This window comes from Pituophis catenifer, unplaced genomic scaffold (assembly GCF_029215685.1).
Source record: "Pituophis catenifer annectens isolate HBS135680 unplaced genomic scaffold, rPitCat1.0.hap2 SCAF_2, whole genome shotgun sequence".
Taxonomy (NCBI): domain Eukaryota; kingdom Metazoa; phylum Chordata; class Lepidosauria; order Squamata; family Colubridae; genus Pituophis; species Pituophis catenifer.
The window spans coordinates 45,238,034-45,253,185 of NW_027256882.1; the positions used below are offsets into that span (position 1 = coordinate 45,238,034).

The window sequence follows — 15,152 nt, forward strand, 5'->3', positions numbered from 1 at the left end:
ACTTCTCCATGAGACCTCTTGGGTAACACGGCAAGCCCATGAGAAGCAGATTGCTTCCCGCAGGGCACCCGCTTCAGACAGCAAACAGAAGAGCTTTGCTCTTTTTCTCCAGGGCCTTTGACATTCTCTCCCCCCCCTTTCACTTTTCTGCCTTAAAATTCTGGGCTCTGGCAGCAGGGATGCTTCGTCTTTTGCCAAGAGTGCCTTGCCAGCGTCCCCTGGATGGCCTTCCCCTCTCGCCACACAGTTCCCAGGGAGAGAGAGGGGGCAAGAGAGAGAGGAGAGGGAACAAACGGAAAGGACACCTGGACTCACAGCGCTTTCTTTTGATTTGTATGCCGTGTTTCCTGAGGGGCCTCATGGAGAGGTGGGCGAGCGCCTCATCCTTAGCTGCTGGGTGGAGGGTTGGGCTGGGCTGAAGCAGAGGAGAAAAGAATGGGGGGAGAAGCAAACCTCTGCCTGCTGCCAGTGCGTCCCCCCACCCCAGCGGTCCCAGTTGCTGTGAGTTGTGAGCGCATCAAAAATAAAAAGTGGACTTGTGCAGTGCCGCTTGCACTGCGCATGATGGCGAAACGCAGAGAAGAGCCACCCTCCCTTCGAGAAGGAGCCTAGAGGCGTTTCAACAGTAGGACAAGCCGGTTTTATTCAGTTCACATTCTTGATCACATCAAGAGGCAGCTGCTTGGCAGCCAGCGGCCAAAAGTGTCCCAGCAGCAGCAGGCCCAGTAAGCAGGGCAGATGGAGACCGGGATGTGCCGAAAAGTTGGGCCACTGCCACTGAGGCAAGCAGGTGTGGGATGTAGAGGGCTGGGCTGGTGGGCTCGCTACCTCCTATATGTGAAAAAAATAAGACACCCCCGAAAATAAGCCTGAGTGCAATTTCGGGGCCTAAGAGAATATAAGACAGGGCCTTATTTTCGGGTAAACACAGTAATTAGCAAAAGAGTTTTGTTTTTAAAATACTAGTCTTAAAAAATTTTCAAAAAATTTTCAGTCTTCAAAAAATTCCTAAAAAGAATCACCAACCAAAAGCAGAGGGCAAAATGGCAGAAGACACTACATGTAGTTCTCAACTAACAACAGTTTTTACTTTTTAGTGACTATTCAAAGTTACACAGCAGCAAAAAAATGACATGCCCATTTTTCGCACTTACAACTAGTACTTATGCTGTCCACATCAGTGGTGGTTTGCCCCCGGTTCGCACCTATTCTATAAAACCGGTAGTAAAACTGGTGGGAGGCCCAGCCCACTGACCCCGACGTAATCAAAATGCTTCTGCGTATTTGCAGAAGAGCGCACACGTGCATCAGTGAAGCAAGCACGCACACGCGGCCCCACTGCGAACTGGTAGTAAAGGTAAGTAGAATCCACCCCTCTGATTTCCTGAGGGAAATGGAAAATAAGAATCTAGTAAATGAATGTTCTTTTCTTACCTGAGTTGGAGGTTCAATCCTGGTTTCCGCTCCCTCAGAACAAAGAGTCAACTTCCTTCTATTCTTCCCTGTGAGGAAGACAGAATTTCAAAAAGCATCATTAGTGAAATGGGAGGCGGAAAGCTATAGAGGAGAGGACACAGAGAAGATGAAAAAGTTAGGATTGATCAAAGGAATGGAAGGACCTTATATTACCTCCTGAGGTGTCCTGAATTGGATGTCCCTGAGGGATCCCCCTGAAAGACAGTTCTTCAGGGAGATTTGACGGATGCCTCTTTCTCTCAGGATCTTTGATCTCCATTGCGAAGGACTTGAAATAGGAGAAAAGAATTAATGGACATCACACATCATGAAGTGGTTTCTTTTCCAGTGAACACCACTGCAAATCACTCGGTGTCGATCAATTAGGCAGGGAAGGAAAAAAGAAATCCCTGTGCAAAATTTTTCTTCTAGAATGGATAAGGGAACTACAAAAAGATTAGTGAAGCATCTCCACATACTATGGAAAGTACCAGAAAAGTCTGGTAAGAAGACATCAAAATTTGAATACATTGATCCAAAGGCAAAGATTTTTGTGTATAATATAATGCCTGAACAAGGGGAAGACGTAGTTGAACAGTTTAACATTTGTATTAAATTATAATTTAAAATAAATCTTTTATAAAATGATGTATCCTTCTTGTTAATAATGATAAACTACCAAAGATATATATAAAAAAATTCAAATACGTGTTCAAATAAATATGTAACAATAAAACATTGAAGCTGTAATGTTATCATTTTATGTGACTGCGCTAAAAAAGTCAATGGTTTTCTTTCTTCCCCCCCCTTTCCCCTACACTTCTTTCCCTTCCCTTTCCACCCATTTCCTACTATTTTCATTTTTTTATATTTTATATCTTGATAAGCTTAATAAAACTATGAAAAGGATACAAAAAATGTGAACTTCTTGTTTATTATATTCAATTTTTTCTGGAGTCCCAAGAGGACGTCCTCTCACCTGCAACTCAACCTGCTCCTTCTTCTCCTCCGCCTGGCTCAGGAGGAAACCTTCCACCAGGGCCACCGCCTGGGAGCTGGTCTCTGCTCCACACTCCCGCACCCAGCTCTCCATCTGCAGGGGCAGAAGCGCCAGGAACTGCTCCAGAACCACCAGGTCCAACATCTGCGCTTTTGTGTGCTTTTCTGGTCTCAACCATCGACTACAAAAGTAGTGGAGTCGGCTGCAAAGTCCTCGGGGACCTTCATCCTCCCGATATTGGACGCTCCTGAAGTTCCAGGCGTGAATTTGTGAAACGATGGTTCCTTCTTCCAGCATCTTCTGCCCAGTTCTTGCCCAGATCTCCCCGTGGATTCCAGACTGAGCACCGGAAGGGCCTTTTCCAGTTTCCCCACTTGCTAAAGGGCGGCTTGCCATTCTTTCTCTGTCCTAAAACACAATTCTAAATTAGTGGAAGGAAAGTTGTGTACCTCCAAATGCTTTTTCATTTCTTTAATGTATAAAGCTTTCTTAATCCTTTGTTCCTGGTTCTTGGCATTTTGGCCAGGAGCCAGGGGTGAAATCCAGCAGGTTCTGGAAAACCGGTAGCGGAAATTTTGAGTAGTTCAGAGAACCAACAAATACCACCTCTGGCTGGCCCCCGAGTGGGGTGGGAATGGGGATTTTGCAGTATCCTTCCCCTGCCACGCCCACCAAGCCACGCCCACAGAACCGGTAGTAAAAAAATTTGGATTTCACCACTGCCAGGAGCCCTTTTCCTTGGAGTACTCCAATAAAGAGCAATTGGAAAACCTGCACCTCGACCTCCGGTGGCACCGCAAGCGCCAAGGACGCTCTTTTCTTGAGCGCAAGCCCCGCGATCTCGTAAAGCCGCTAGAACAGCGCAAATCAGCTGTCTAGCGGCTTGGAAACTTTCTCCCCAGGAAAAGGGGAGGAAGAGAGCAGACGGGCGTAGGTAGAGCTCCCCAAGGAGCCCCAGGAACAATTCTGGAGCTCGAAGGGTGAGAGCTCTCTGGAAGCCCGACAGAACTCCGGATCCAGGACATTTCTGGACCCCTACAAACAACGCTTGATATAAACATCATTCGGAAGCAGGCTGAGAAAACTCAGGAGAGATTAGATCTGCAACTACTGAACTTTAACTCCAAATGTGTATTACTTCCTTCTGACTTATTAAGGGGAGAAAGTGAAACCAAGATGGTGATTGAGCTTTAATGGGGCGTGAAAGCGAAAGTTAAAAAGGAAAGTTTCTTTTAGTGTTGGCAGCCCCTGTTCAAAATTAGAGATTTGTGCTTAAAAAAAAAAGAAGATCAAAGATTACAGCAGTGATTTTTTAAAAAAGGATTGATATTATTTAAAGACTGATTTCTGGATTTGGTGGATCTATTGTTCTGGCAGCTGAATAAATTTAAATTGGAAACCAAAAATGGCTTCAAAACAAATTAAGGCTATTGTCCCCAAAAGTGCTAGGACTTCGCCAGCTCAAACGTCCAGATTGCAATCTCTCTCTGTTCCAACGGAACCAACAATATTAACATTTGAAATGTTGCAGGAAGCCCTCAAAACACAAGCCTCTGTTACAGAAAAAAAAATTGCTTCAATGTTTCAGGAGCAAACTTGAGAGGTTGCTGAAGAGATAGCTCAAGTCAAAGAGACTATTCAAAAACGAAACCAAGAAATTAGAGAAGATATTATCAAGGCAGTACAAGAATTGGCAGGACATATTGAAGCAATAGATGAAAAAGTGGAAGAAATTAAGCAGACTAATGAGAACTTGGAAAATAAAATGGGGGAGGTCCAGGACAAGATGGAAAGAGCAGAGGCTGATGTGATTATGATACAATATAGAGACATGGAATTTGCTCTGAGAATAAGAGGCCTCAAGGAAAATAAGCAAGAGAATTTGAGAGAGATCTTTTCAGAAGCATTTGCACAGATAATGGGAGATCAAAAAGCAAATTTTGAATGGTAAATTGACAAAATTTATCGTGTTAATTTATTTATTTATTTATTTTTTATTTATTTATTAGATTTTTATACCGCCCCCTCTCCCGAAGGACTCGGGGCGGTGCACAGCCAAAGTTAAAAACATACAATATAAACAATTAAAATACGTTTAAAACAGAATTAAATCTAAAATGGCTCCCCAATTTAAAATGCCTTACCCATACCCCTATAAAAAGACGAATTTAAAATTTAAAAATTTAAAATTTCCACATTTAAAAAGGGGGGAGATTTAGGCCAGGCCAGCTTGATAAAATAGAAAAGTCTTAAGCGCGCGGCGGAAGGTGCGCAGATCCGGGATCCTACGTATCTCCGGGGGGAGCTCGTTCCAAATCGTAGGTGCCCCCACAGAGAAGGCTCTCCCCCTAGGGGCCGACAGCCGACATTGTTTGGCCGACGGCACCCGGAGGAGCCCCTCTCTATGGGAGCGTACTGGCCGGTGGGAGGCTATTGGTGGTAGCAGGCGGTCCCGTAAATAACCAGGTCCTAAGCCATGGAGCGCTTTAAAGGTGATAATTCATGGGTGGCCAGACAGAAACATCTACCAAGAGACATTGTAGTTTATTTTACAACAAGGAGATTACGTAATGAAATCTTACAAGTCACTTTTAAAAATAAACTTCAAGTGCAGGGGCAGGGGCAGGGGGTTTTAACATTGAAAGAAATTCCCCCCAAAATGTTGAGAGCCAGAAAGGATTATGCCTTTCTGGTGGAAGAACTGAGAAACCGTCAGATACAGTATAGATGGGAAGTTCCAGCTGGTCTAATGGTGAATTATTCAGGAGAAAGATATCATCTCAATTCAGTGTGGAAGGCAAAAGATTTCTATACCAATGTAATAAAGGCTGGATGCCCACAGCCCCAGGAAGCTAGAAGGAAGAGGGAAATAAAGGGGGCAAGAAAGGGGGAGAAAGAAGAATTGTTGGCACAGGCCCAAACGGGTGATTTGATTGTTCAAGAAGAATTAATACAATTTTCGACTACTGTTCAAGCTTTGGAGATAGAAGAACCTAAGGATCAAAGACAGACTCGAGCGGCAGCCAAGCATCAAGAAGAGCTAAGACTGCAGCAACTTCAAATGATTCAAGATACTACAAAAACAGAAGCAGTGGGAGGAGCAAGGCCAAAAAGTAAAATGCATGGAGATTTCCAGCAGATGCTCCAAATGCTTCAGGGGGCCAAGGATGGCAACTAGATTTTTGACCTGGAATGTTAACGGCCTAAATTCACCACAAAAGAGGAGAAAAATATTTATTATTTGAAACAGTTTAAAAATGATGTAATTTTACAAGAGACTCATATTAGAAGTAAAGATCAAAAATACTTAATGAATGCAAGGTTAGGTATACATTTTGTTGTATTTGCTCCTGAGAAGAAGAATGGTATAGTTATATACCTAAAAAAAGACTTAATTGCCAAATTAATTGAAGCAGATGATCAAGGAAGATTTATAACAATTGAACTTTTAATAAAAGGAGAAAAAATACTTTTAATTGGAGTCTGCGCATCGAACCAACAACAGGAAAAAAATTTTAAGCTTTTACATTCCAAGTTACTACAATGGGATTATAAATCATGTATTTTATTGGGCGATTGGAATGGAGTTTTGGACACTAAAAAAGATAAGAAGGGGCTCTTGCAGAACATTTCAACGCATGCCAGATTACCAAAATCGTTTTTTGAAATAATGGAGGATATGGAGCTGAGAGATATCTGGCGAGAGAGAAACTCTGAAGAAAAAGATTTTACTTTCTTTTCTGATAGACATCAATCTTTCTCCAGGATTGATTTAATATTAATTACAAATGATCTTTTTTCCAGGGTGAAGAAGACGAAGATTTGTCCAAGAGTTTTAACGGATCATAGTCCAGTTTGGATGGAATTAGAGTATGGAAGGGGATCTAAGAGGTCTTGGAGGTTAAATGAAAATCTGTTTAGATATGAGGAAAATGTAAAAGAATGTAAAAAATTTATGAAAGAATTTTTTATCATAAATATGCATAAGGGTACATCTATGGAAATGGTATGGGATGCAAGTAAAGCATATATGAAAGGCATTTTGATATATTTGAATAATAAATATAGACGCAAACAGGAAAAAGAAATGAAGGATTTAGAAGAGGAAATTAGAAAAAAAGAACAAGTTTGATATTGAATCCAGCAGATAAGAAAATAAAAGAAGCAATTAATTTATTGCGAGGGCAATTTAATATGTTAATGGCAGTTCAGGTTGCAACTAATTTGCATTATGCTAAACATAATATTTTTTGTAAAACCAGGGAGGTGGTTAGCATATTTGTTAAGGAAAAAACAAAAGTCACGGACTATAGAGAAAATAGAATATAAAGGTAAAGAGGTTTATCAGCAAAATATAATTAAAAAAGCATTTTTAGAATTTTATACGAGGTTGTATGCTAGTGATAAAATTCAAGGTACAGATATAGATATTTACAGAAAGAGAATATTCCTACAATTACAAAAGAGCAAAGGGAGGGTTTAAATCAACCAATAACCACTGAGGAGATTATGTTTGCAATTAAGCAGTTGAAAGTGGGTAAAGCTCCTGGGACGGATGGCTTGACAGCTGCTTATTATAAACATTTGCAGTTAGAAATGGTCGGACCACTCAAAGAATTATTTACTAATATACAATCTGGAGGAGATGTACCCCCATCTTGGAGGACAGCTTATATTTCTCTGATTCCAAAGGAGGAGCAAGACCACACCCAGTCAAAAAATTATAGGCCCATATCACTTTTAAATACAGATTACAAGATTTTTGCTAAAATATTATTATATGATAAGAAAGTGGACAAGACTTTTAAAAGTCATATATTAAGGAATGCTCTATTGCGTGTCTGGAAAAAGTATAAGTATAAACTAAATGAGAAGTTACCATTGTGGGCAATACCCAGACACGTGATAGAGAATATAAGTGTACAGCAAAAACAAGATGTGATTACATACAAAGAGCTTCTTAACAAGGAAAGAGGTATACTACAATTAAAATCTTTGAATCAACTAAGAGAAGAAAGGACAATTCGAATATGGTTTCAATATGTACAGTTGCAAGCTAGATGGAGAGAAGATCAGAAAATTGGTTTTCTGCAAAATGAGGAGAATTTGGTAAAACAGATTAGAGATCAAAGTCAAATGCACATAAAAAGGTTGTATAATGCGTTGGTAGAAATAGATTCAGAAACGGAGTTAGTTAAGGACTGTATGATAAAGTGGGCACAAAATATTGAAGAACCAATAATGATGGAAACATGGGAAAAAATATGGGTTAGAAATGTGAAGTTCACTCAAGCCCAAAATTTAAGAGAGAATTTTTATAAAATGTTTTATAGATGGCATTTGGATCCTAAAAAGCTAGCCTGTATGTATCCAAGTGTGCAACCTAAGTGTTGGAGATGTGAATGTGATGATGCCACGTATTATCATATATGGTGGACATGTAAAAAAATTAAGGCATTTTGGATAAAAATATGGTGGATTATTCAAAATATTCTCAAAAAGAAGATGAAATTTACCCCACAGTTCTTTTTGTTAGGCATAATTACAGATTGTACTGTTATAGAGACTAAGTTGATTTTAAATTTAATAACAGCAGCCAGACTCTTGGTGGCACAGTACTGGAAGAAGGAAGACTTGCTTACTATTGAAGAATGGACACTAAAAGTAGTGAATTTAGCAGGGATGGCCAAAATTTCAGCATATTTGAAGGACCATTCAAATGAAAGATATATATTGGAATGGAGAAGATGGATTGACTATATTCAAAACAAATATCAGACTAAAAAGTTTCAAATAGCTTATGAATGAAACCTATATTTTCTTTTTGAATATGTTTAGTTAGTTGAAAGGGGAGTTAAAGAGCAAGAGGGAGTTTGGAGACCATAGAAAGTTAGCTTATTTTAGTTTTTGTTTGTTATGCTATACCCTGTTTTTGCTCTGGGAAGTCGGGGGTGGGGTGGGGGGGGTTGGAGGGAGAGGGGGGTGGGAGTGGGGAAAATTGTTGTAATGATTGTTAAAACTTTTTAAATAATAATAATAATAAAAAAAAGGAAAACCTGCACCTGGTGTCTGGCGTCCATCATTGGCTTCTGCACCAGGCTCAGACCCGAATTGGGGACAACAATCTGCCTCTCTTTCTTGCAAATATATTTCTTATTTCCGTTTTGAGATTTCCCATGCAAGCTCTCCCCCTACACAGGAGCCTTCACCAGGAAATGGGGTGTGAAGGACTCTCCAGGTTCCCCCCCCGCCTTCATTTCCAAGGATCTCGATTTATTCCCGAGGGCAGCATGCGTGGTCTCTGCTTTCCCCCATGCCTCTTACAACCATGGGAAAGGGGGGTTAGGAGGGAGGGAAACAGGGGGTCTCAGGAAGGGATCTCCCACTCCTCAAACTCAAAAAACTGAACCTGGATGAGGACTAGGCAACACACACACACACACACACCTACCTTCTCCACCTCTGGATTTTGTTTCTGCCTTTTTAAACTCTTGCAGAGCTCAAAGGGTTAAAGTGAGAGAGAGTCCAGTGTCCTGGAAAGGCAAAAACTGAATGATGTCACTGCCTTCCCAACTTGTAAGGCCCAAAGCTGAAGTGCCCCCCCTGGTGGATTTTCTGTGCACGGAAGGTGCTCATGCAAAGAGCAGAGAAATGGGGGGTGGGGGGGCCAGGAAGGGGCTCCTTGACTGGGAAGCCTTTGGCAATGTTCTACTTTAGTAAAGAGCATTCTATTTAAAGTAGTGGTATTAGAAAAAAAAAATCCCTAACAAGAATCTCATTTAAATTTGTTGCTGAGGAAGAAAGGAATAAGTCAGCTGAAACAAGAAGGAAAAATGAAAAGTGACTGTACTATGTACCCCAGTTTGACTTTCTGAAGGAAAGAGAGAATACAAATCTAATAAAATTCCTGAGTTGGAATTTTGACCACTATTTCAGCTCTACCATAAGGAAATTTGAAATGCTTGTCTGTTCAACTCTCAGGCTTCACAAGATTGCTTCCCGCAGTAAAAAAGTTATGGAAGCCTTTCCATTTCAAGACTACTCTAACGATTGAAGAGACTTCGATGGAGGGACAATTTCTCTACCTGTCCAACAAAATCTTGGTCTTCTGTGGGACTTGAAAACTGATTTCTTTATCTTCCAAGTAAATACAGAATAGAAACCTTTCTCTCATAGGGGTGTCTTATCTACAATAAATCACCTTAAGACCCATTAGGATTTGCAGCCCCTGTCACAATTCAAGGCAAAGCATTACTCAGAGACTTAAGCTGTGAAACATCTGACTGGGATGCCCCACTACCTGATGAAAAGAGGAACAGCTGGACAGAATATAAAAATTATCTATCACCTTTATCTGATTTTCGAATTGCACATCCATATGCCCCCTATATACCCCCTACAGCAGACATGTCAAACTCAAGGCCCACAGGCCAGATCCACCCCATAATGTGTTTAGATCTGGCCTGCAGGGCTGTCCTGGAGATGGCAAGGGGCTGCCCCCACTGCCTCGGCCCTGGCCCACACCAGCCCAGCTGGGCAGTCCCCCTATGTGCAAGTACAGGAGGTGGTGAGCGTGCAGGAACTGGCAGTGCCCAGCAGCACCTGCAGCTCCTTGGTAGCCAGATGGATGTGAGCCCAGACGTCCAATAAGCTGCGCTTGGCCCCGACCCAACCGCACCATACTTGCTCACCTGGGGACTCCACACCCCTGCCACCTGCCTCGCCTCGCCACACGATGGTGGCAGTGGAAGCAGCAGCCCGTCCAGCAGGAGCCCTGCCACCCCTCCACTCTCCTCCAGCCTGGGAAGCCCACGAGCCAGGAGGGGAAGCTGTGGCCATAGCCTACTGGGCAAAGCAGACAGCAGCATCCATGAGCCTTGTCCTCCTGTACCCACCATGAGCAACCTAGCCAAGGAGAGCGAGCACAGTAGCAGTAACCTCGAGGAGAAGGTAAGCAGGGATGGACATCCCCTTGGGAAAGCAGGGCTGGTCTGAGTGGTGGGGTCCCGATGCCCAGGGAGCTTGAATGCTGGGCTCCAGCCCTCCGCTTGTAGGAGCTCCGGATACCTGCACCACCATCCAGGGGTCCTCTGTGTGGCCTGAGTGGGACAGCGAGGCTCCTCTGGTGGACACGGCTTTGGTGCTCACCCTGGTCTCCAGATCCCCCTTCCTCCCAGCTTTGCCTGGTCCATCACAGGTGCCCTTTTTTGGCTTTTTCCTCCCACCACCCGGGGGGCTTGGAGTGGTAGAAGCAGCCAATATGGACTTTGCATGGTGCCCTCCAGATGTGTCTCCCCTGCAGATTTCTGGAGAGGAGGAGGGGGTGGCCGGGGAGCTGCATGAGGGAAGGCTGCCCCAACAAGCCACACAATCCTTAACACACAATAATGGAAACAGAAGGGCCTCTCCATCCTCTGTGGATAAAAATCCCCTAAACCTGGAATGCAGTGTTTTTGTGTGTGTGTGTGTGTGTGTGTGCCCGTATGCATCTATGCACCCACCCATCCTGTTCCTTTAATAGAGCATCCAGATCTACTGACATGGTCTGTTTTATTGGAGGATAGTTGGGTTTAGCTGAATGTCAAGCTCCACACAGAGTAACATGTAACGTAAAGAGGACAGAACAGACCTTATGATTCTAAGAAAATTTCATCTTTGAGAGTGATGTATGCATGATTCAGAATTTAGGATTTCTCCTAGACTCACTGGGTGGTCCTGCTCACCACTTTTTAGCTAATTGCAACATGGTTCTTAACAGAAGTTAGGCTGCACAAAGGTGAAAAGGAAATCCGAAGGGGAAAAAATAGATTTAGCTACCATTAGTGAAAGAATGGATTAGATGGAAAGAAAAAAGGAGTTAAAAAAACTGAGTTAGTCTCTGCTCTTTTCGGTCTCTTTATTGTTCAGCTTGATTCAGAACAATTACTGACAATTGAGCTTCAAACCAACACGAGCCTCTCAAATCCTGAAATATGCCCCCTCCAAATCCTTCCAAAAATCCTGTGTTAATACATGTTTAAAGCAACTAAAGGGTTTATAATTTATATTATAAAGAGTATGATACATGACTAGAACAAAACCACACCACTGATATTTAATTAATTTTATTTAATCCAAATGTGGATTTACTAGCTTGGGGCGCTTCTGGCTCCTTTTGTGAGAGAGGAATTTTTCATCCTTTCAGCTCTTCCCACACAGTCTACATTGATCTCCATGTGACAATTTCCTCATATCATGAGGTCTTTGACTGAATAATGTTCAATGTTTCTGTATAGATACCGGCTGACTCAGTCTCAGTTCTACACTGAGGATGCAAATTTAATTACCATATTTTTCGGAGTATAAGACGCACCTTTTTACCCCCCAAAAGGGGGTGAAAATTTAGGTGCGTCTTATACACCAAATGTAGCCCTGGCCACCCACTGGCCCCCACCCTTTGGGGCAGCAGTTACCTCCTTGCAAGCAAACAGCAAGAAAAAACAGCTCCTTTCAGCTTCAGCATAGGTTAATTAGCACAAGTTGATTAGATTGGCCTCCCGACTCTCAGCTGATTTGCTCTCAGCTGTTTTGTGCAGGGCTCTGCTGCTTGCTGCAGAGTGCTGGAGCAGATTTTTTTTCCCCTGTGCTGAAAAAATGAAACTGAAAGTAAAGCAGGCTGTTTGCTGTAATGAGGCAAAATTGCTCAGAGACAGAGGAAGATTTTTTCTTTTTCCTCACTAAAAAAGATAGGTGCAAACAATGGGAAATTTAGGGCAAAAGAGGAGAGTTCAAGATTTTAAAATACAAAAGAAAAAAGGCAAAAATAAAAATGGGAAGGGGGAAAAAGAAATGAAAGAGAAAGACGTTATACATATTTAGAATTGAAATATGAATAGTAGTAAGAAATAAATGGGAAATCGTGATTGTAAAAATGAAATGAATAATAATTGGAATATTTTTCTATATGGGCAAAACTTTGGGTTATTGGGAGAGTTTAAGATGTGAAAATGAGCAACATAAGGGGAAAGATCTATTTAACTAGGGAATTGTAATAATTGAGATACTATTAATTGTATATTGTGTTGAAAGCAGAAATGGTTAAGTTGTGGTTTGGAGGAATATATGAGGAAATTATTTGGTTTATTATTATTGGTAAATATAATTAATTGATTTGTAAGAAATTGGATTGCATGGAAATAATTGGAATATTCATGTTCATATTGACTAATATACAAAAAAGATAGTTATATAACTAATTGATTTATATTCAAATGTTGAATTTGTATTAAACAATTGTAATATTACATAATTAACCAATGTGAGGATGGATATAAAAATAGATGACAATGGGAAGGGGTATAATATAGAATAGAAGGGAAAATTGAATTTGATTAAGATTAGAGATGAGAATGAAAGGTAATATTGGTTTTTTTTAAAAAAAAATAGATGAGGAATAAATATGGCAAAAAGAAAATATAGAAATTGAAAATTTAATTGAAATGACTAAACACTGTTTAAATTTGTGAACCAGCCAAATACTCTGTTCAAAGAAAATACATTGTATGTTTGTATGTGTGTTTGTCTAAAAAATAAAAAAAAAACTTAAAAAAAACAACCACCAAAAAAGGTAGGTGCGTCTTATACTCCGGTGCGTCTTATACTCCAAAAAATACGGTACTTTTGGGGATCCCAGAGATACACACGATACCGGACCTCCGGACGTTTCGTCGGGCCCTTAAAACTCACTTATTTCATTTAGCCGGGCTGGCTTGATCCCATCCTTTGGTTTTAATTTGAAATTAATTTTAACTGGGTTATTTTAAATTGTGGCCGACATTATTTAATATCTTTTAAACTGTTTTGATTTTTGTATGTTGTGTTTTTACTTTGGCTGTCCACCGCCCTGAGTCCTGCTGGAGAAGGGCGGTATAAAAAATCAAATCAAATCAAATAAATAAATAAAATATACCATGGGTGCAATTTGATTTTTTTTTTTTTTTTTTGATATTTTCCTTTTGGGCTTAGGGAAGCAGAATCTGTTAGACGACTTCGCATCCCTCTGAGAGCTATGACTAACTGGGGGAATGATGACAATTGGGGAACAGGAAGCTCATTTCTAAAAAAAATAAAATAAAATGAACCTTTACACCACGGGTTTCAAACTCCCCACATGACGTTGCCATCACGTGACACATTGCATTCCCCATTCGCGGAGCTGGAGTGGGTGTGTCCTGCATGTGATGTAACCAGCCCGTGAGCCGCCAGTTTGACACTGCTATATACTGTATATACAGATACATTCAAAAACCCTTTTCAGAGTTCAGTCTGTAAACTGGAAATCCATACATAGAACCCATTAAATCAATAATTAACATATATTCTCACCCAAATGTATCTTTGTTTTGGGGATTCTCCAATCTATGAATCATGCTATGGGAAATAAGACTATGGGGTGTGCTGAAGCCCTTTCCACACTCCAAGCATCTATATGGATTCTCCGTGGTGTGGATCCTTCGATGGCATGTAAGATCACTGCTTGTCCTGAAGTCCTTTCCACACTCCATGCATTTATATGGCTTCTCTCCTGTGTGGATTCTTCGATGGCATGTAAGATCACTGCTTTTTGTGAAGTCCTTTCCACACTCCAAGCATTTATATGGCTTCTCCCCTGTGTGGATCCTTTGATGACATGTAAGGTAACTGCTTGTACTGAAGTCCTTTCCACACTCCAGGCATTGATATGGCCTCTCCCCTGTGTGGATCCTTTGATGGGATGTAAGGTAACTGTTTATTCTGAAGCCCTTTCCACACACCATGCATTTATATGGCTTCTCCCCTGTGTGGATCCGTCTATGGCATTTAAGATGACTGTTTCTTCTGAAGCCCTTTCCACATTCCATGCATTTATATGGCTTCTCCCCTGTATGGATCCTTTGATGGGATGCAAGTTCATTGCTTGTTCTGAAGCCCTTTCCACACTCCATGCATTTATAGGGCTTCTCCCCTGTGTGGATCCTTTGATGGGATGCAAGTTCATTGCTTGTTCTGAAGCCCTTTCCACACACCATGCATTTATAGGGCTTCTCCCCTGTGTGGATCCTTTGATGGGATGCAAGTTCATTGCTTGTTCTGAAGCCCTTTCCACACACCATGCATTTATATGGCTTCTCCCCTGTGTGGATCCTTTGATGGGATGCAAGTTCATTGCTTGTTCTGAAGCCCTTTTCACACTCCATGCATTTATAAGGCTTCTCCCCTGTATGGATCCTTTGATGGCATGTAAGGTAACTGCTTGTACTGAAGTCCTTTCCACACTCCATGCATTTATAAGGCTTCTCCCCTGTGTGGATCCTTTGATGGGATGTAAGGTAACTGCTTATTCTGAAGCCCTTTCCACATTCCATGCATTTATATGGCTTCTCCCCTGTGTGGATCCTTTGATGGCATTTAAGATGACTGTTTCTTCTGAAGCCCTTTCCACACTCCATGCATTTATACGGCTTCTCCCCTGTATGGATCCTTTGATGGGATGCAAGTTCATTGCTTGTTCTGAAGCCCTTTCCACACTCCATGCATTTATATGGCTTCTCCCCTGTGTGGATCCTTTGATGGGTAATAAGGGTACTATTTTGGTTAAAGCCCTTTCCACACTCCATGCATTTATATGGCTTCTCTCTCATGCATGTCCTTTTATTAACAATCTTGTTTCCATGTTCAT

General features: G+C 41.5%; 1 protein-coding gene and 1 pseudogene across 1 annotated transcript; both read right to left on the reverse strand.

The window, feature by feature from the left end:
- Positions 1-173: 173 nt before the first annotated feature.
- On the reverse strand, positions 174-8,549 carry LOC139312213 (zinc finger protein 24-like). Its single transcript, XM_070936817.1, has 5 exons — positions 8,518-8,549; positions 2,435-2,863; positions 1,630-1,744; positions 1,435-1,502; positions 174-831 (listed from the first exon to the last, which is right to left on the reverse strand). The coding sequence occupies exons 1-5, from the start codon at positions 8,536-8,538 to the stop codon at positions 646-648; spliced, it is 819 nt and encodes a 272-aa protein (XP_070792918.1). The 5' UTR covers positions 8,539-8,549; the 3' UTR covers positions 174-645.
- A 4,704-nt stretch (positions 8,550-13,253) lies between these two features.
- Positions 13,254-15,152, reverse strand: part of LOC139312222 (zinc finger protein 208-like) — a 29,698-nt pseudogene continuing 27,799 nt past the window's right edge.

Bases quoted from the DNA above. Each gene is read 5' to 3' on its own strand.
- LOC139312213 (XM_070936817.1), bottom strand. From the start codon at position 8,538: ATGATGGACGCCAGACACCAG. The intron at 2,864-8,517 runs GTGCAGGTTTTC...ATTGTGTTTTAG, and splicing joins TGATGGACGCCAGACACCAG to GACAGAGAAAGAATGGCAAG. The intron at 1,745-2,434 runs GTGAGAGGACGT...TCCTATTTCAAG, and splicing joins AGGAGCAGGTTGAGTTGCAG to TCCTTCGCAATGGAGATCAA.